At 60.2% G+C, this 19805-nt stretch overlaps 1 protein-coding gene across 8 annotated transcripts in view; it reads right to left on the bottom strand.

The window, feature by feature from the left end:
* HDAC5 (histone deacetylase 5) overlaps positions 1–19805 on the bottom strand; it is an 87419-nt gene that overhangs the window by 17469 nt on the left and 50145 nt on the right. For 2 of the 8 annotated variants that reach the window (XM_050934687.1, XM_050934684.1), the window contains 10 exons: positions 19326–19470; positions 18582–18696; positions 16524–16654; positions 15348–15479; positions 10823–10935; positions 7292–7426; positions 3680–3902; positions 3091–3305; positions 2612–2980; positions 531–696 (listed from right to left, as the gene is read on the bottom strand). In XM_050934687.1, the coding sequence (XP_050790644.1) occupies positions 531–696; positions 2612–2980; positions 3091–3305; positions 3680–3902; positions 7292–7426; positions 10823–10935; positions 15348–15479; positions 16524–16654; positions 18582–18696; positions 19326–19470 (1744 nt within the window). The remainder of the gene's footprint in view (positions 1–530; positions 697–2611; positions 2981–3090; positions 3306–3679; positions 3903–7291; positions 7427–10822; positions 10936–15347; positions 15480–16523; positions 16655–18581; positions 18697–19325; positions 19471–19805) is intronic. The other 6 variants (XM_050934688.1, XM_050934685.1, XM_050934691.1 and 3 more) reach the window with 6 other exon arrangements.

Below are 19805 nucleotides of genomic sequence, written 5' to 3'. Positions count from 1 at the left end.
CTCGGTGCCGTGGATTTTTTATTGCACCGTGGCCTGGGTCAGCAATAGAGCAAGTGGACATCTCTTTTCTAAGGCAGATTGTCTGGAAAAGCCGAGAGAACTGGGCTGCCTTGGCCAATCTAGGCTCTTCCTGCCAGATCCTGCTCCAGAATCTGACATTTTCATTTTCTCAATCATATAAAAGTTTCTAGGTCTGAGGGCTGCACAAGAAACCCTCCAAAGCTGACCCAGGCGCAAGCCACACCCCGATGTCCGCCTGAGTCTGCAGACAAGCACACGAAGAAGGCATGAGCTGCCTCATTCAGCTCGGCGGGGCGTTCACTCTGAAGTCTAAGGATGATGGGTTGGATTAGCGGTTCCCCAGCTGATCAAAGCACTCGTGAAAGGAGAGGGATGATCACATGATGCGGTTCTGCACGGGTTACTGAGAGTGGCACCCCACTTTGGCATTGTGAGGGTGGAGCGTGGGCTGTGGGCGTGGCTTGGGCTGTTTTCCCCCCCAGGTGACCTGGGGGCACATAACTTCTTACCAGTAGTGAACAAGTGTTTGACCGGGGGTTCAGCTGCCGTGTTCTTGATGCCCGCAGTGGCGGGCGAGGACTGGGTCCGGCTCAGTGCTTGGTGAGGCAGGGTGGTGATGGTCAGGGAAGCTGGGAAGAGCTGGATGGGCTGCAGCTGCTGAGCATCGGGGAACACCTGCCAGAACATGGTGCGGAGAGGGGATGTACACAGGGCCGGAAATTCACCCTGGCCGAGCCTTCCACAGGCAGCAGGGGTCAGCGGCAGGGCAGCAAGCTGGGATGCAGGTTCTGTTCCCGGCTCTGCCACTGACCCGCCCCGTCCCCACTCTGTGCCTCAGTTTCCCCCTCCCACCCTTTGTCTGATCTGCCTATTAAGACTGTATATTCTGTAGGGCAGGGACAGGGTCCGTGCAGTGCACAGTGGAAGCCTCGGGTCCCTCTGAGCCAGCTCTGGGCACTCACACGTATCCAAATCTGCCCCATCCCACCTCCCGCTGAAGCATCTGTTTGGCTTTCGATGCCCCACATACCCAGGAAGCAGCATCCATGCTTGCCCTGCAGCCAGGCTCCCCCAGCCCCTTCCCTCTGCGCTGTGTTTATAACCCTGTAGGACACCAGCCTGCAAAGACCCAGGAACCTCGGGGATGAGGTTATGGGCGTGGGCTGGCTCGGGGGTTCAGTTCCCAGGTCTATCCCTATCCTTATGCCGGGCCCCGACAGCACCCACAGTGCGACATTGGCACTGCTGAGACGCCAGCGGTTCCCACCCACCCGCTCCCCTTTTACAAACCCCGTGCCCTGCGGGGAAAGAGACTCATCGCTCCGCGCCGCACGTCCCCATGCACTCCCGCCCGCACAGTGATCAAATATTCAGCAGCCGGGATGCGAGAGGCTTTGGATGAGTCATGCCTCAGAAGCCGCAGCAGCTGGTTACAATGGTGGGGGGGAGCTGTGCCGGGGCCGGAAGCGGGGAGCGAAGCGGGTGATGCAGGGGGGTGGATGAGTCACTCGCCCCTCAGAGCCGTCTCTGATGAATGGGGAGCCGGCTTGGCAGGCAGCAGACGCGGCAGAGGCGGAGTTGAAAGCCGCAGAGAGCTGGGAGGAGCTGGCTTGAATGGCTGGAGCTGGGTAGGGTGGGCAGCAGGTGCCAGGGCCGAGCCAGAGGGCGCAGAGCTTTGGGAGGGTGCGATCAGGCGTGAGAGCGCCCCGGGGGCACGTGCGGCTAGGCACGCGACGTGGGCATCTGCACCAGAGCGTGGCCGGGCATGCGAGCAGGCCAGGACTGCAGCCAAGCGTTTGCCCCTCCGCCGGTTGCGACTCTGCTCTGCTCATGCCCTCAGCCCTGCGACTGGGGCCACTTTCCACTGCCGGCCTGGGGGGTTTGTCAGGAGCCAGCACTAGCCATCTCCCAGGTGCCCGATGATCTCACTAGCCCGGTCTGCGTAAGCTGGATCCAGCTGGCTGGGGCGAGTGCCTGCTACCCTGCCCCGCCACAGCCAGCTGGCTGGGGCAAGCACCCCACCTCCCGGCCCCTCTGGCTCTCCCAGCAGCCCGGTGGGGAGCCTCAGGAGAGAAGGACGCCCCCTCCCCATCAAGTCCCCAGAGCAGCCCGCCATGAGCGCGACTCATCAATGGGGGATGGGGAAAGCTGGGATCCGGACCCACACGGTGATGGGCCAAGGATACACGCCTGGATCCAGGCAGGCTGGAAGGATCTCCAGGGCAAACAGCTGCTCCATTCCTGGCTGGAACTGCGTGACCCCGGCAGCCAGCTAGAGTTAACATTTGGGGTGAGCATCTCCCACAGCTGCGCCCTCCTCCCAGGGGTCACACCTATGGTGGCACATTGCCCACTAGCACAGGGTCGCCCTCCAGTAGCAGAGGCACAGAATAGGATAAGAGCCTACTATAGGTGCCAGCTGGGGGAGTCACTCCTTTAGACCAAGCAGTAGAGGCACACAGCCTCAGTGCTGACAGCCCTGGGTTCGAATCTGCCTGTCAGCCTAAGGAGAGGGGCTGTTTTCCTGTCAGAGGGGGAGTAAAGTAGAGGAGACTCTGGTTCATTTAGGGGAGCAGTGGGAGAGGCTCACCTGCTTGTAAGCCACGCCCAGCTCCTCCACCTCTGGCGAGTCAATGGGCTCTTCTTCGTCCCCGCTCGCACCCCCTTCGTCCTTCACTGGCTCGCCGCCCTCGTCCTCCTCCAGCTCGTCCTGCGTGCTCTCGCTCTCCGGCGAGCCGTCCACCACGAAACCCACTGGCCCCAGGGGCACTGTGTCCTCCAGCAGCGCCTCCTGCTGCTCCGTCAGCTCCTCCTCCGTCTCCTCTGGATGCGTGGTGGGCTGGCGGGGCAGCTCGCCCGTCTTGGTGATGATCTTTAAAGAGAGGGGCAAAGGTTCTTTGGGGCATCTAGGGGCACAGGGGGTTGGTGCCCGGGCCACGTACAGCAGCTGATGTGCCACCTGCAGGGGGGGGGGCGTAAGGGGAGGGGGGTTTCTCTGGTGATTGACAGGTTCAATCCACCCATGCCCTGCAAGCCACCCGCCCTGCCCACCCTATTCCCCCTGCCAACCTTGCCAAGCTGAATCTGCTGCTGTTGCTTCTGCTTCTCGAGAAACTGCTGGTGCTGCTGCTGCATGACCAGCTGCTGCAGGGCCTGGGGACTCTGGGGCAGCGGGGACGACTGGGTGCGGCTCAGCGGCCGGTGCCGGGGCAGCTTGTTGACCGTCCGCATGTTGGTGGAGATGCGCTCGCCCGTCACCAGCGGGGACTGGCCATGGAGCGGGACTGGAAGGAGAGGGCAGAGGGTCAAGCCTGGCACAGGAAGCCTGATCCAGCGGTACAGGGGCTGCTGGTCAAGGCACTGGAATGGGAGTCAGGACTCCTGGGTTCTCATCCCTGCGTTGGTCTGCTGCTTACGTTTCCCCTTCTGCGCACCGCGGAGAGCCATGCCGACGGGGTGTAGCTGAACACGCAAAGGGCTATTCCAGGCAGCAGGACGGCGGCACAACCGGGAACAGAACCCTCCGCCCCAGCCCCCTGCTGCAACCTCAAGGCAGCTTCCCTTCCCAACAGGCTATCCATCCCACGAGCCCTCTGGCCTGCCTCGAGCTTGGCCCTGCCCTACGCCAGCATGGCCTGGGCCCCCCGCCCGCACTCACCGGCGATCAGCGTGTTCTGCTGGCGGGCCTGCTCCAGGAGCAGCACGTGCTGCAGCAGGGAGGCGTGCCCATGGCTGTTGGTCTCTCCCTCCAGGGCGACCCCCAGCAGGCAGCCGGGGATGGACGAGGTGCTCATGAACTTGCCCGTGAGGGCCCCACCCTGGCGCAGCGACTGGATGGCCTGGCGCTCCGCCTCTTGCTGGGTGGAGAGCTTCGGGGAAGCCTGCGGAGGAAGGAGAGAGAATAGAGAGTGTCGGGGGGGTGGGGCTGCTCCTCTGCAGACCTTTGCCCTGCCCCTGAATGCTGGCCAGGGATGGGGGAGGCAATCACATCCTCTCGCCCCTCCCCAAAACACACCTCTGGCTGCTCGGGGCTCCCAGCCAGGGCAGTGGGCAGTAGGGTCTCCTGTGGACCACAAACCTGCTGGGGTTACCAATGGGGAAGAGGGGTATTAGGACCATGAATCAAGTAAAGCCCCCCCCAGCCACATCCAGTTCTGTCCCCATCTCTGCCCCTGTCCCCAGATGGCCGCAAGGCCCTGCCCCAGTGCAGGTGGAGCCGACAAAGCTGAGTTACCCAGGGGCTCAGTGCCAGGACGTGTCCCATGCCCTGTGCACCTTGGATAGCAGCAGCGCGCCTCATGGCCCTGCAAGCAGGCACAGCTTGAGGAGCTGGGTGCCCGTCCCTAGATCCGCCTGGAACCACCCGTGTTATCAAGGGTTAAGCCCTGGAGCTGACACCCTCAGCCTGAGCTGAAGGAACCACTCTGCCAACCGGCGTCACAACCATTATCACCACCAGGGAGGCCCCCGCCACCGCAGAGCCATGCCCGGCGTGCCCACGCTGCTGCACACCTGAAATCCTGGGCTCTCCACGGTCCACCCCAAGCGTTTTCTGCCTTTTCCCCTCCGGAAATCTTAGACACAGTCTAGGCCCTCAGGCCTCCATGGACCCCAGGTTAAAAAACCCTGTTCTAGACAGACCCTGGCTGGACAGATGGACTCACTCGGCTCAGTTACTCTGGAGTGACCAGCGGCCTCTTGGCTCCAGCCCCAGGAACTGGCTTTATCTCCGGGCCGGACAAATCCTCCCCCACCAAGCCCCTTCCCATCCGAACAGCTGCTCGGTCCCTCGGCTCAAGGGGACGAGGTCTCCACTTTGCCTAAGCTGCTCATGGAAGCAAAGGGTGTAGCTGGAGCACGCAGCAAACTCTGCCAATGCACCATCACACCAGCCTCCGGTGCTTCCACACCCACCGCTCTGCCAACGCACCTGAACCCCGCCCTGTAGCCCCCCACCCCTGCTCTCTCCCAGGCATCGCCCGAGCATGGGAGAATCGGAGCTGTGGGCCAAACCCCACTAGAAACGAGGCAGCGAGTGCCCTACTCCTGCCAGCTGTGAGCCCAGGACCCATTCCGCAGCCGGGACCTGGGCCCACCCTAAAGCCGGGCTGTTGTGTTTTTGGGGAACAGTCCGTTTCTCTAGTATTATTCTTTGCTCGGATTTGCTAATTACGGTTTAAAACCAACAGTGCCAGAAGCAGCTGAGGAAAGCCAAAGGTAACAGACGCCCCCGTCTGTCTGCTGGGCTGCAGATAGTAACAGAGGGAAGGAGGGGGCCAGCTGGAAGGACAATCACTTCCAAACAAGGTGGGGGGGTTAATCAGGCAGTACGAGGCACGGTTAGGTATCTTTGGGCCAGACACAGCTCTCCAACCAGGAGAGCCCTGCTGCCAGGAATCGGAGCAGGTCTGGGGTTCACAGAGCCACCAGAGGAGACCATCTGTACCACCCGGGCCCGAGAGTTTTACCCGCTTACCCCCGTACTGAGCCCAATGATCTTAGGGCCCTAAATGCCACCGAGACTCATGCTCCAAAGCGCCAAGTTGCAAAGGCCTTTCTGCATCGGGTTCTTCAGTAGCACCTGTGTGGGATGGGCGGGTGTTTGGTGAGGGCAGCATGATGGGTGGGGTGTGATGGCCGGGGGTGTGTGTGGATGTGTGTCTGATGGACCTGTGGGTGTGGGCATGTACATGTGGGGGGGGGGGCGGAGAGGGCAGACCTGAGTGTGTGTGAGAGAGACAAAGATGGACATTTGTGTGTGTGATGGACTGGTGTAGGTCTGGGTGTGTGATGGACCTGGGTGTGTGTCTGATGGACATGTGAGTGTGTGCGCACGTGTGTGATGGGTGTGTGTGTGTGTGTGTGTGTGTGTGTGTGTGTGTGTGTGTGTGTGTGAGATGGACGTGTCTGTCTGTGATGGGCGTGTGTGTGTGTGTGTGTGTGTGTGATGGACGTGTGTCTGTCTGTGATGGGCATGTGTGTGTGTGTGTGTGTGATGGACGTGTGTCTGTCTGTGATGGGCGTGTGTGTGTGATGGACGTGTGTCTGTCTGTGATGGGCGTGTGTGTGTGATGGACGTGTGTGTGTGATGGGCGTGTCTGTGATGGGCGTGTGTGTGTGTGAGAGAGAGAGAGAGAGAGAGAGAGATGGGGGGCATCGGGCGGGAGGGTGAGCACTCCTCAGCCTCCCTGGCACAGCTACATTTGGTTCGACCCACTGTCGCAGGCAGCACGCCAGCAAGCGGAGCCGGTGGGACCAGGCCAAGGGGGATAGCGCAGCCTCCGGCCGGTACCAGCACCACCAAACTGAAGTCGGCCCCTCAGCCCAGGGCGTGCGCAGAATCAGACAGGTCAGAACTGGGTCCCCAAAGCAGCTTGGCCTGTCTGGATAAAGTGCCTCCCTCCCTTGGGGATGGAAGCAGCCTGACCCGCCGGTGGGACAGTGGGGTCCCAGAGAGACGCAGCCAGTCACAAGGGGCTTCTCTGTCTGGAGTCCAGCTCACTCCTGAGGGCACATCCCCAGGCCAGGCGAACAGCCCCACACCTCCCTCTGCGAGCTCATCCCTAGCTAGCTCACAGGCCCATTCGCGGGCAGCGGCGGGTGATCAGAAAACTCCCCACTCTGACTGGGCTGGAAGTCCCCACACCTCGGCCCACTGGCCCCACACATCCCCAAACTATGGTCCCAGTTCCAGGCTGCACTGAGTCCCAGAGCTTGCAGCTCTGCTCTGGGAGCAGGGCGGGACCTGGCCATGCACGGCTGTCTGACCGCACAGGCTGGCAGAGGGCCGGGTGGCAGATACAGAGAAAACCATTTAAAAACCACCTCCAACAATAATGAGAATAAGTAAATGAAAAGATTTCAGGGTCCATTCAAAAGCATCCAGCGGTCTGGATTTGACCCCCAGTCTGCCTATTAATGACCCCCACTGCAAGGTCAAGCTTATCTCTAGTGGTGCGGGGGCCCGGATTCCTGGGTTCCTTGCCGGGCTTCCCCACTGTCCTTTCCATCCGTGCGAAATGGGTGTGAAACAGCTCCCAGCTCAGAGTGGCAACACGCTGCCCCTGCCCAGTACCGGCACACAGGATAACGCAGCACTGGTGAGCCCCGAGGGTGCACCCTCCCCGGCACGGGCACGGTCTGCCTTGCTCTCCCTAGCGCCAGGCGCTGCCGTCCTGTACGGAGCGCTGCTCCTGTTCCCCCTGCTGCCTCCATCCTCGCACGGGGCCGGGGAGAGGGCGGGTTGCCACACGTTTGCGCCCGTACTCACGTTGAGGTGCGAGTTGGTCACGGTGACCGTTGCCTGCAGTCCCAGGGAGATGTTGGGCAGGGACGGGGAGGTATAGAGGCTGAGCTGGCTAGCCGAGCCGTCCATGGCCAGGGCTCTGTGCTGGGGGAGCAGCTGCTGCAGAAAGGAAGGAAGGAAGGAGGGATAGGGGTGGGGAAGAAAGAGACAAGGGTAAGAAGCTACGTAAGCGAGAGAGGAGGACGTGGCAGCAGCTCAGGTGTGGCTGGGCAGCCCTAGCCCGCCAGGAACAGGACTTGCTAGGACAGCACTAGCCAGAGAGGGGGCGCTCTCTTCCACCGCAGGCGTCAAACAAGCAGACTAGCCCAAAGCTCGGTCCTAGCAAGGGGCTTGGAGGGTGGGGGGGGGGAAGCAGCATGTGGCTGGCGACTGGTGGTCCCTACAGTCGTGGCTCGGAGGACAGGGGGAGCTTGCTGACTCCCGTCACAGCGCTATCGCAGCCCCACAGCCTGGCACCTCTCGAGCTCCTGTCCTTGGATGGGCTGGGATCCACCCCCCAACTCCCACTACTGAATTCCGATACGGTGGGTAACACGTCAGCTCCGGCACCCCAGGGAGAACCGGACCAGCCCTGGCACCCAGGAGGGCGCATGCCCCGGCCCCTCCCCTAGCATCGCAGGAGAACCTCCCCCTACTTCCACCTCTGCTCAGCTCTAGCACCCGAGGAAAGGGTGCCCCCCAGCATGCCCTGTTCTCCCCCGCACCTCCAGTGAGCACCCTCCCTACTCGGCGCTGACACTCCAAGACCCAGACTTCGTTCCACGTCCAGTGAGTTTCACGGATTTGTTCAGCCCACGTAGTCCCCAAGCGAGGTGTCCCCTCGGGGCTTCCAGCCTCGCCCCCTCTGCTGGGCACGGAAGCCCCTGTCCATGCAGCAACCCACGCCGGGGAGCTGAGCCTCACTGCAGAAGCCTGGGGCAGCAGCTCAGGCTGATCGGGGATAAGAGACGTCTCTGCCGCGGCCATGGCTGACCCCAGCAACTTCACAGTTAAACCCGCCAGATGGATTCCCTGGACGGGCACACACAGGGCCGGTGCAGCCCATTAGGCAACCGGCACTAGCATTTGGGGGGCGGCATTTCAGGTCCTTCGGCGGCGACTGCGGCAGCCAGATCTTCGACCGCCCTGGTCGCCGCTGGCATTTGGGTGGAGGGACCTGGGGCAGGGGGGCACGGGGAGGGCTGCCTGCAGCAAGTAAGGGGGAGCGCGGCACGCAGGGGAACTGCTCCCCGCCCCAGCTCACCTCTGCTCAGGGCTGCCCAGAGGAGGGGGCAAGTGAGGCAATATGCCCCAGGCCTCGGGTCCTGCAGGGGCCCCAAGAGTTTTTTGGGGCCCCGGAACGGGGTCCTTCACTCGCTCTGGGGGCCCCGGAAAACTCTCATGGGGCCCGGGCCCCTGGAGCTTCTTCTGTCCCAGGTCGTTGTCGGCTATTCAGCAGTGGGGGGTCCTTTTGCTCCAGGACGGAAGGACCCCCCGCCGCCGAATTACCACCAAAGACCCAGCACTTCGGCGACGGGTTCCGCTTTGGCAGTAATTTGGCAGCGGGGGGGGTCCCCGCCGCGGGTCTTCGGGGCACATCGGCAGCAGGTCCCGGAGCAGAAGGACCCCCGCCTGCCGCCAAATTACCACCGAAGCAGGGGCCCCTGCCGCCGAAGACCTCAGGCCCCCTGAATCCTCTGGGCGTCCCTGCCTCTGATCCGTCTCCTCCTCTGAGCACGCCGCCCCACTCTGCTTCTCTCCCTCCCAGGCTTGCAGCGCCAAACAGCTGATTGGCACCGCCAGCCTGGGAGGCAGGAGAAGAGGAGCAGCGACGGCGTGCTCGGGGAGGAGGTGGGGCAGGGGTGAGCTGGGGCGGGGAGCTGCCGCAGGGCTCCCCAGGCCGGGGGGAGCTGACACGGGGGGGGGCGCCTCAGGGCGGAGGGGGGGGCAGAGAGCTGCCACAGGGCTCGGGGTGGGGGGTGCAAGGTGGAAGTTTCGCCTAGGGCACGAAACATCCTTGCACCCACCTTGGGCACACGGCCAGCCCTGCCCCGTCTCTGTTTGTGCCTTCGCTATGTGCTTGCCTCCCATTATCTCTCGGGTTTATACTGGGCCTGGCTGAGTTAACTGTGATCCTGGGTGTGCTTCCAGCTGCTTCACGAGAGCGGGAGAGAGGGGGCGTCCCCGTCTCTCCCAGCAAAGCCCCTGGATCACGACCAGCTGCCAAGTGACAGCCCAGGGACCACCGGCAGAGCAATGCCCTCGTGTGTTTGTTCAGGGAGCGGGGGAAAGAGAGATGCAGAGACCTGAACAAACCTATGGCACAAACGGGTTGTATTCGGGTTCGGACCTGGATGTTTGCAGAGGATCTTGCAGGCTGTGGGACCAGGACAGGGAACCCCATGACGACGAGCAGCAGGGCCTAGCTGACAGGCTGATGGTGGAAGCCTAGAACCCGCGTCCCCCTGAGATCCAGCCCTGAGCATCACCAAAGGGCCCGGGGACACAAAAAACCGCTAGCTGTGCTTCGAGGCCAACGCAGGGCTGTGTGCTGGCGAGGAACTCCGTGTCCGCAGACCAGAGCGCACCCAACCCCATCCCATGTCCTGTGAGTGGAACGCCTCCGTCCAGCACACACGTGGGGGGGGCCATCTCGGCCACCCCAGGATGGTCCCTTTAACTATTTAAATCAGGGCCTTCAATCTACATGGGGCAATTGCACCGGGGACCGGCCCATCGAAAATGCCTCGGAGCGGGAAGGGTAATTGACCAGCTTCCAGCTGAAGGAAATGGAACAAGTGAACAAAGGGGAATGAGGTTTAAACAACCTCCCGACTTTGGCGAGCTCATGTCACTTGGGTCCCGAGGAAGGTATCTGGGGGGGTAGTTTGGCCATTGCTGTTTCGGTTTATTTTAGTTTTTAGGCAACATATGTTTTGTTTTCTCCAATGGCAGCATTCCAACTGCAGAGGAAGAAAAAGCCCCCGTCACTGTCCCAGCCCCAGCGAAAAATAACCTCCGGATCCCCAAAACTCTTTCCTCCCCCAGCCCTTTAGGAGTCACTCCACCGTGGCGAACGAGAGAATCGGCGCCATTTCCACTAGCAATTCCATCATCCCACTAGCACCCATGCAGAGACACGCCTCGCACGCACGTGCGCTTCGCTCATGTAACGCGCCAGTGACGTGAAGCCCCCGGCGAGCCCCACCACACAATACTAACCCTTTCCTCCTGGCACACTGCAGCCCTCCTGTAGCCAAAGAAAAGGTTTAGAGACAAGACGGAGGAGAGGAAAACATCCTTGACGTTCCAATAGCCACAAGATTTGCCTAGAAATTAGGGATAATAAGGAAAGGACCAAGCACGTATCAAACCAGCATCGTTGGAGACGGGGCAGTTCCACTGAGAAGATGAGTTTTCAGCTCTGTGGTCAGGGCTCGTGATGAAGAAAACAAGCGAGGACTGGGGTGGCGGAGGCATAGTGCCCCCCAGGGGGGCTCCCTCTGCGAACCTTACCTCGGTGTGGATGTTGGGGGCAGAGCCAGTGAAGCCATTCTCAGCGATGGTGCTGTGGGAGCTGTTCGGGGAGCTGGGACCGGACCCTGGGGCGCTGTTACACACGGAGGAGACTGCAAGAGAAAGGGAGAATTGCACACACAGCCCAGAGGCCCTTTCCCAGCAATGCTCCCAACTGCCAGGCCGATCCAAAGGTCATTCCCGGGGGCCAGGAGCTAAACCCTGCAATCTTCGCTGCCCTTCCCAAGCGGGCTTGCCTGCCCTGGGCATCCAGCATGGACCCGAACCAGCCCTGAGGGCCAGACTGGCAAAGGCATCGATCCACACCAGCAAATTTGGCACGGAGCTCTGCACAACTGACCCGTCGGGAGTCTGGGAGGAAGGGATGCTGCCTTTGGGCAAGATTTCCCCAGCATCAGTGCACACCTGCCACACTGGGAGAGGGGTGCAAGAGTGTTGTCTATATGTTAGACAGGAGATTCTGCAGGAGTTCTAGTCCCTGCTCAGGGAGCGTTCGTGTCACTGCCCGTCTCCATGTCTCAGTTTCTCTGAGAGTTGTTTCTCCTCGCAGGGGTAGGGCTGCAAGGGTTATGTTCTACAGTGTTCGTCAAGCACTTTGCAAGCCCTGAGTGGACGGAGCTAGGAAAGGATGAAATGTAATTACTATCAGCTGACCCCAAAGGATGGGCACAGAGCCGGGATCAGGGCATACAAAATCCCTGACACAGGACCCATTACAACGAAGGCGGCTTGACAAGCGGTTGCTGGTATTCTCGCTCTGCATCGCTCCCTGCGTGGACCGGAATCGGGGGGCTGCCCACACAAGCAGTTGTGACCATGAGCTCTGTGGTCTCTCACAACTGGAACAAGATCATCTCCCCTACCCAGCCCTGGCCCAGATCCTCCAGGGCTGTGCCCTTGTATGCCTCAGTGCAAAGCGGGGGTAAGCTGGTTGCGGTCGGAGTCAGTAGCGTCTGGAGCAAATGGTTGCGCAGGGGAGACGGTGGGATTTTAACAAGATCCCAAATGCAATGCACCAAAATGAAAAAAAAATCCCATCTTCCCACATGGTAGGGTGGGCATGCCCCCCCCCCGCGAGTATCCCTGTTCCCTGGCTGTGGCTGGCCCCGGCCATCGGGCACTCCAGGTTAGAAATCCAGGTCAGCACAAACCCCCCATCCAGACAGGTACAGAAACAACTGTTCCCAGCCTGCTCTGCACCACCCCCAGCCACCTAGGGCGAAAGCAGTTCTCCACGCCAGGGTCAGCAGACAGGGTGTGGATCCTCCATTGCCTTCAACAGGATGCTGATTTACATCAATGGACTTGCCCCAGCTGCGGATCTGGCCCACAGACGCGCTGCAGATTGACACCACCCTGTATCTCAGGAAGACAAGTACCTGCCGCTGCCCTTGACGTCTGCCACCGCTAGCAGCCCCGGACCTCGGACGTTATGTAACAGCAGCTCAGAGGCGGCTGCTATATCTGCCCCGGCCCCCTCCCCAGCAAAACATTTCCTTAGAGAGCAACAACAGATGCTCCTGGATTATCCTCCCCTTCTCCCCTCCCCACACACACAAATTGGCCCCGCACAGATTACACGCCCTCTGGATTAATTTCTTCATTCGATATCAACGCTTGGTTGCATAACAGCGAGCAGGCTGCAGCCTCACCAGAGTAGCTGGGGCGACTGGCTCGTCCCTCAGGGAGCCGGGATCCCATCACCGGGGGCGGGCCAGCCTGGGTTTCAGAGGAGATGGATGAGCCCGATCGCCAGCGGCTGTCAATCAGTGCAGCTCTGCCTGCGTCTGTGCAGACTCCAGAGGGCTGGGCACAATATTCAATCCAACCAGGAAATCAAATACAAGAGGGAAGCAGCAGCCGAGCCCACAAACCCCCGCAGCCCTTCTGCAGAGATCATCCCTAAAAATCCCCATCACAGAATTCATGCTCCCCCCAGCCCACCGTTCACCCAGCGCAGGTGAATGGGCTTTGCAGCATGCCACAATGGTCTCCAAATTTAGGCTATTTCCAACCGGGGACGGGGGGCATGATTTTCAACATCCAGGGGATGCCTGTCAGCAGCTTCCTCTCTCATAAACCTCAGGTGGGTCAGTTCGCCCAGCAGAGCTGGTGGCAGGCGGCCTCGGACAGACAGATTCCACACCACACAGGGGACAGATTTTCAAAAAAGCTGGGCCACCTTTGTAAGTCAACAGCACCCACACGTAGGGCCCAGAGCTCAGTTCCCGCTCGGGTACTGACATCAGAACCAGGTTTTCACAATGGGCCCAGCACCCAGCAGTTCCCACTGTCACTCAACCGGCATCTGACGTGCTTTGGAAAATCCTAGCTCAAAGCCAACATGAGGACACCAAGGCAGCCCATTAAGCCTCTCCTCTTCCATCTTTGCTCTCTACATGGAAATTCACTGCCATGCCCTGGTCTGCGGGGGAAATAGGCAGGCGGGGGCTGGATCAGTCGCCGGCTCTGGGCCAGCCATTTATCCTGCAAGTTGCAAACCCGAGTAGCAAACGACAGATGCACACGCACAGTCAAAGGGATCGACACAGCCTATAATCCATCCTCGGATCCACCAGCGTCACCCAGGCCTTGGATACCCAGGGAAGATTCTTTGCTATAACCTAAGACCTGGTCTGCTCTTAAAATGTAGATCGACCCAACGCCGTCACTCAGGGGGGTGAAAAAATTCACCCCCCTGAATGTCGTAGTTAAGCCGACCTAGCTGCTGCGGCTCGGGGAGGCAGATTTCAACTCCACCGATGAAAACCCCCTTCCATCGACGTAGGAAGTGTCTGTACTACGGCGCCGTCAGCCATCGCAGGCAGTGGTAGTGACCGTAGTGTAGCTGTAACCTATGGCGGATAGTTGTACAGGTACAACCCCCGTGGGGACAATCTTATTTCAGCATAAGAGGATCACGTAGGGAAGGAGGCTAAACCATGCTGAGAAAAACCACTCAGGGCTGAGAAGGTCCATACAGGGATTATATGGGTATAACTAGACCTGTACGATATCGGTATAACTGGGCAACCATACCCATGTAGATCAGCCTTTAGGCTCCTAAATAACAATAATTGGAGATATCCTATATCCTAGAACTGGAAGGGACCTTGAAAGGTCATCGAGTCCAGCCCCCTGCCTTCACTAGCAGGACCAAGTACTGATTTTTGCCCCAGATCCCTAAGCGGCCCCCTCAAGGATTGAACTCACCACCCTGGGTTTAGCAGGCCAAAGCTCAAACCACTGAGCTATCCCTCCCCCCTACTCTAGAAAGTTTCACTAGCGTGCACAACCGACCAATCCTAGTGTGGACATGGGCAAAACCATCCTTTCAAAGAGTCTCGCGAGTGGTTTAAGTGACTCTGGCAAAAGAACTCTCTTGCTGTGTCTCCGCTAGGGAAGTTTGCTCTACAGGTCTCTCCCTTAAGGGAGCATCAGCCAGCTTCCGCGCATCCATGCCCCAGGAGCTAACAGGACGCTCCCAATGCAGAACCGACTGTGCACACAACACTCACCACTGCGCACGCCAACCAGATGTTTCTCTATTTAGTTTCTCCGCGGCTCCAGGCAGACACCAGTAATTCTAACGGAACCCTCCCCCCGCATCCCGAAGCTCAACGAGGTGAAATGACAACGGAGATCCTCCCCTTCCCGAGCAAAAGGAGCATGCACTTTGCGCTTGCATTCCTGACGACTGCATGTTCGAATCAGGCGCACGGTTGTGCACACAGACGGCCGGCGATCTCGCTGCACACAGGGCAGTGGGATGATATCCAGCGACCCAAAGCAGGCCTCGATTCTCCCGTTAGGAACAGTGCGCCACCCAGCTGATGTTTGTGGGTAAAGCAATGAAAGAACACAGTCTCTGTACTTCTCTCTGCTTAGGATCTACCACACCCTTCCCTGTCCTGTCTGAGCCCCAAGCAGAAATTCAAGGTCACCGTGTGGGTCTAATCAAAGGCGATCTCTCCCCGCCCAACCATTCCTTTCGGAACGTCACGTTCTCACCCCTTTTGGGTTCAGGTTTCCTGCAAAGTAACAATGGACTGGAGCCCCGGCTGCGAGCACCTCCGGCCCCCAAAGGCTTGTTCCTCACGGTGGCTGTTTGCCGTGCGGCCAAAGAACAGTTCTGCTGGAGAACACGCTGAGCACCAATTAATAACACTTCCACGCTGCAGCAGTTTTCAGCCATTGACCCCCAAGTGTTTTACAAAGAGAGGCAGCAGCAGCATCCCCCACACACGGGGAAACTGGGGTACAGAGAGGGGAAGTGACTCACCCGCTAGAGTAAATCAGTGGCACGGCTGGGGTTAGCACCCAGGAGTCTGGGCTACCAGCCAGGTGCTCAAGTCATTGCCCAATGCTGTCTCCCCTCCCCTCCTCTCTCTTCTCTAGACCAGACCAGACACAACTTCTGTTTAATCAGAATCAAAGCCCCGTGCTGAATGATCAATGTGCCGACCGGCAGCCCCCGCGAGTCTGTCCCACAGACCTCACTCACCCGTGATCTCAATGGCTCTCTTCTTGAACGTGCTGATGACGGTCCCGTCTTTCCTCCGCAGCAGGGGGCTGCTCCTGCGTTCAGCCACCTTCTGTTTTAACCGCGAGCGCACTTTTAAGTTGGGTTCCGAGGCTGGAAGGGGAAAGGAAAAGCACCATGAATGGGGCCTACCCTGACTCGCTGCCTCCCAGCCCCCCGCTGGCAGCTCCGAGCCCCTGCCCGGCCCCTGTGGCTACAGCAGCCTCCTGCCAGCTCTCAGCTAGAGGGGCTGTGGCTGAGATGACAGCAGCTTGCCCTCCCCACCCCATCTCCCATTCCTGCCAGAGCCTGGAATATCCTTCCTCCCCCTCCGCTCGTCACGCTGACCCTTCCCCCAGCAGGACCCCTGGGTGTCCACTGTGCCCTCTAGTCCTCTGGGGCCTTCTTCACCCACAACAGCGGGCCAGCCCCTTCTAGGCACCAGCTGTTTGGACTGGATTGGGGCAAGCAAGCAGCTTTGCCTCTGGGTGGGTGGGTCCAGTCCAGCCTGGGGTGGTAGCGAGCACCAATTGCTGCCCTCTGACGGCTGTTTGGTGGGCCTCTGGGGCAGGGATCTGGTCCGTAAAGCACTTAGTGCCCTACCCTAGGGGCTTTGCAAAGAGCTCAAGGCCAGGTTTGCCAGGGCTCTGCTCCCGAATGGGGCCAGACTTCCAGACAAGCTCAGCTCCCAAGGTGCACCCCGCTGGCTGGACTCTGATGAAAATTTGGCCTCTGCTTCTGGTGCCTAAATGAGAACTGGGCTCTTGTGAATAGTAGGTCCTATATTAATAATTACAGCCCTCCCCAGGCTAGGGTGAAGCTGTGCTAGCTACAGGCACAGACCCTCCCCACCTTCCTCCAGACCGCATCGGTCTCCATGGCTTGTTCAGACCTTGACCTCTCCTCTGGTAAAGGGGCCAATTACGATGGTCATTTTTGTGATACCGGCCCAGCGGGAACTCTATTGAGATCCGCCCAGCTCATTTCACTCAGGCTCCCAAACAGCCAGCAGGTGGCAACGCACTACAGTCAGCTACCGCCCTGGGTTGGATTCGAACCAATGGCCCGGAGGCAAAGCCGCTCTTGTTCACCCCGATCCAGCCAGCCAGCCCCACCAAGGGGGATTGTAAGTTTCTCTTCCCCTCTAGCGGCACTGACCGGTTTTCCGGAGTGGAAAGTCGTCTCTGCTGTCGTATGTGCCGAGTAGGGGTAGTTTGTAGGAGGGCGGTGTTCCCGGGCTGCCTGTCTGGGGAGGGGAACTCTGGTCCAACGAGGTATGATGGGCTCCCCTGCGGAGACAGGCCAGGAAGCAAAGCTGTTAGAGAGACCTACCCCGTTGTGCATCCAACCGGCCATAGAGAGACAGGCAGCCCCGCGCCCCAGCCCAAGTGCAGACCCTCTCTGATCCAGCCTCTGTCAGTCCCACCCATGCAGAGAGACGGGTCTATCTGAGCCTACCCATGACCCTCTCTCCACCTGCCGGGAATGCCCTCCAGGTGACACACAGCGTAACTCAGGCTCCATCAACCCTAGCGGGGGAACTGTGGCAGGGTGGTTACCCTGCTCCTGCCCTGAAGGGGTTAAAGCAGCCCTGGCAGAGGGCTGCGGCTGGGGCAAGAAGCCTGGGCTGACTGAGGAAGGCAGGAACAGCTAGGGCCATGCTCCAATCAGGTCCAGCTGGTCCCTATAAGAGGCTGGGAGCCAGAAGCCCAAACAGTCTCCCTCTGCCTGTAGAGGGAGAAGGGCCTGGCTGTAGGGCGCTAGACACAGGGTACCTGAGTGGGGCAGGGCTGGGGAAAGGCAGAGCAGCTGGGGAGCTCCAGCCTGGAAAGCCCCAGGCTGCAGCCTAGCATTGGGCTAACAGGTACTGAGGGTTGCAGAGGGCAGCCCAGGGGTAGGCCAAGGCAGCAGGTCCAAACCCTCCTTGCCAGTGATGAGTGGCTGATACTGCAGTCTGCCCCAGGGCGTGGGGGCTAGACGATGACTGGCAGTAGCCATATACTGAGGCGAGGTGGGGATAGAGGGTAGGGGTTCCCTGGGGAGGGGAGACCCTAAGACTGAGGGGTACTGCCAGGGGGCAGCACCCCATGTAAAAGGGCACTGGGGCCAGGGAGGGACACGGGGGCCAGGAGACAGGTGGATCACCAGCCTGCAGGGGGCGCTCTGGAGCTGAATTGAGCTAATTCCCTGAGAGACCAGCAGGAGGCACCGCAGGGGTGAGTCTGCACATCTACATGGACCTAAGTGACAACCCGACCCCCAGCTGCCTGGATGGGACTGAGGCGTGTCTCCCCTGGGTGCTACACCCCTGGACCGAGCAGGGGGGCCCGTGATCTAAACAGACAGAGCTCGCACCAGCCAAGGCTGCGATGTGGGACAGGGACACAATTCAAACCCAGCCCGGTCCTGGCTACGCTCCAAGACCCGACCACGTTCTAACCAGGGCAGGGGGACAATTGGGCTGTGACAGGGTGGCAGAGGATCAGGAGGAGGGTGGTGTTAATAATCTCTGTGGGATCCCTGAGGTCCCAGGGCAATCCTGGGCCAGGGTGCGTGGACCCTGGTGAAAACACAAAATGTTACTGGTAAGCAGGAAGGAAGTGTGGGGGAGGGGGACGGCCAATCAGGGATCTGTTTTTAGCCAGCTAAGTGGATTTATCCCCTAAGCATCCCTGGACTCAGGAAGTGGAGTAGGTCACAGCAATGCAATTAGCCGCCACGCGTGCCAGGCCCTTTTTAAAGCCAGAGGCGAAGAGAGACGTCACAGCCACCTCCCAGCCTCGGCGCTGGGCAGGGGTGCCTCCTTGGCACCCAGGACAAGGCCGTTTTGGTTTGACTGGATATGTGTTAACCAGTCAGGTCCCTGAGTGACGCCCTGGCCTCCTGGGGAAGCCTGGCAAATCCACACACCACCCAGATGTACATGCCCCATTACCCATCCCAGGGCTCCGACAAAGATATGCTGCAGGAAACAAGGTGTGGGGGGGTGTGTGGATTACCAGCTAGAGGGACGGCGAACCCAGGCGTGCGTGGCCCACCAGACCACAGCACAGGAGAGAACCCAGGAGTCCTGACGCCCGGCTCTAACCACTACACCGCACTCCTGCCCAGGGCAGAGCACAGAACCCAGGAGTCTGGGATCTTGGTCCTCTAAGAGAGGCCCCAGCCAGTTCACCCGGCCCTGCCCTGCTCCGCCGAGCCTGTCAGCCAACCTACCAGCATTTGGGGTGCTGTGGGAGGGAATGGTTGAAGCCGCCTGCGGTCAGCTCTTTTGACTTGCTGAGTAGGAACTCCTGGAGCTTTAGCTTGACTTCTGTGCTGGCGATGGCACCTGCAGACAGACGGGACACGGTTCACGGGAAAGGCACAGGCCAACCAAGCAACTGAGAGCACGGCTGGGGAGAAGGATTCCCCGGGCCCTACGGGCGTTTAGCGAGGGCTAATGCTTTCCGGGCCGGGTGACCTCTGGACTTGGGTGCTAAGCAGGGCGGCGCCAATGCCCCCAACAGACCCCACCAAGGCTGGCAGACAAGGGGTTTGGGTCTTTTATTTAGACGCGGGTCAAGACCGAAAGCTCAGACCAGACCCGACATGAGTCTCAGGGGCTTGGGCCTGAGACATGCAAGGTGGGCCCCTGCCCTGGGCCATATGCCCCCTGCAAAACTCTATACTGTGTCCCTAGGACCCCTGGGAGACAAATTCCCGCAGCATGCAACGCTCTCTCTTGAGCAGCACTCCCAGCATGCAACGCTCTCTCTTGAGCCGCACTCCCAGCATGCAACACTCCACCAGGATCCAGACAGAGCATTGCTGGGATCTGCCGAGCCCAGCCAGATCAAATATACAGGCCGTGAGGCTTTCGGTCCCCTAGGCCCCCGGGCCAGCCTTTGCCCCAGCTGGGCCCAGGCTCCGCAGGGCAGGGGCCGAGTGCCTACCCCCGCCCCCCCGGCGGGCTCTTACTTTCTTTGCTCTTCTCCTTGTTCCGGAGGATGAGGAGCTGCTGCTCCAGCCGCTGCTTCTCCAGCTCCTCCTGCCGCAGCTGCTCCTGCTTGCGCTGCTGCTCCAGCTCCTGCTGCCGCTTTGCTGCCAGCATCTCCTGCTGCTGCTGCCAGGCAGAGGGGGACCAGGTTAGCGGGCAGGGGGTCGGGTGGGCAGAGGGGACAGAAACCGGCGGGGGGGATAACAGCAGGTGAGAGCGGGGGGGGACACTAGGTGGGGGCAAACCAAGTGAGAGCCGAGGAGGGGATACCAGGTGTTAATGGGGGGGAGGGGAACAGGTGAGTGGGGGAGGGAGGGTGAACCCAGGTGGCAGAGAAGACCCTCATTTGGGGGACCCAGGTTAGCATGGAGGGGCCCCCTGAAAATCACACACTCCCTGCCTGCGGGGTCCGGTCACAGCCCAGGCTGCCGGAGCGCGACTCCCCAGCTCACGGGGCCGGC

Source organism: Gopherus flavomarginatus, chromosome 25, assembly GCF_025201925.1.
Source record: "Gopherus flavomarginatus isolate rGopFla2 chromosome 25, rGopFla2.mat.asm, whole genome shotgun sequence".
Taxonomy (NCBI): Eukaryota; Metazoa; Chordata; order Testudines; family Testudinidae; genus Gopherus; species Gopherus flavomarginatus.
This window is presented reverse-complemented; position numbering and strand designations above follow the sequence as displayed.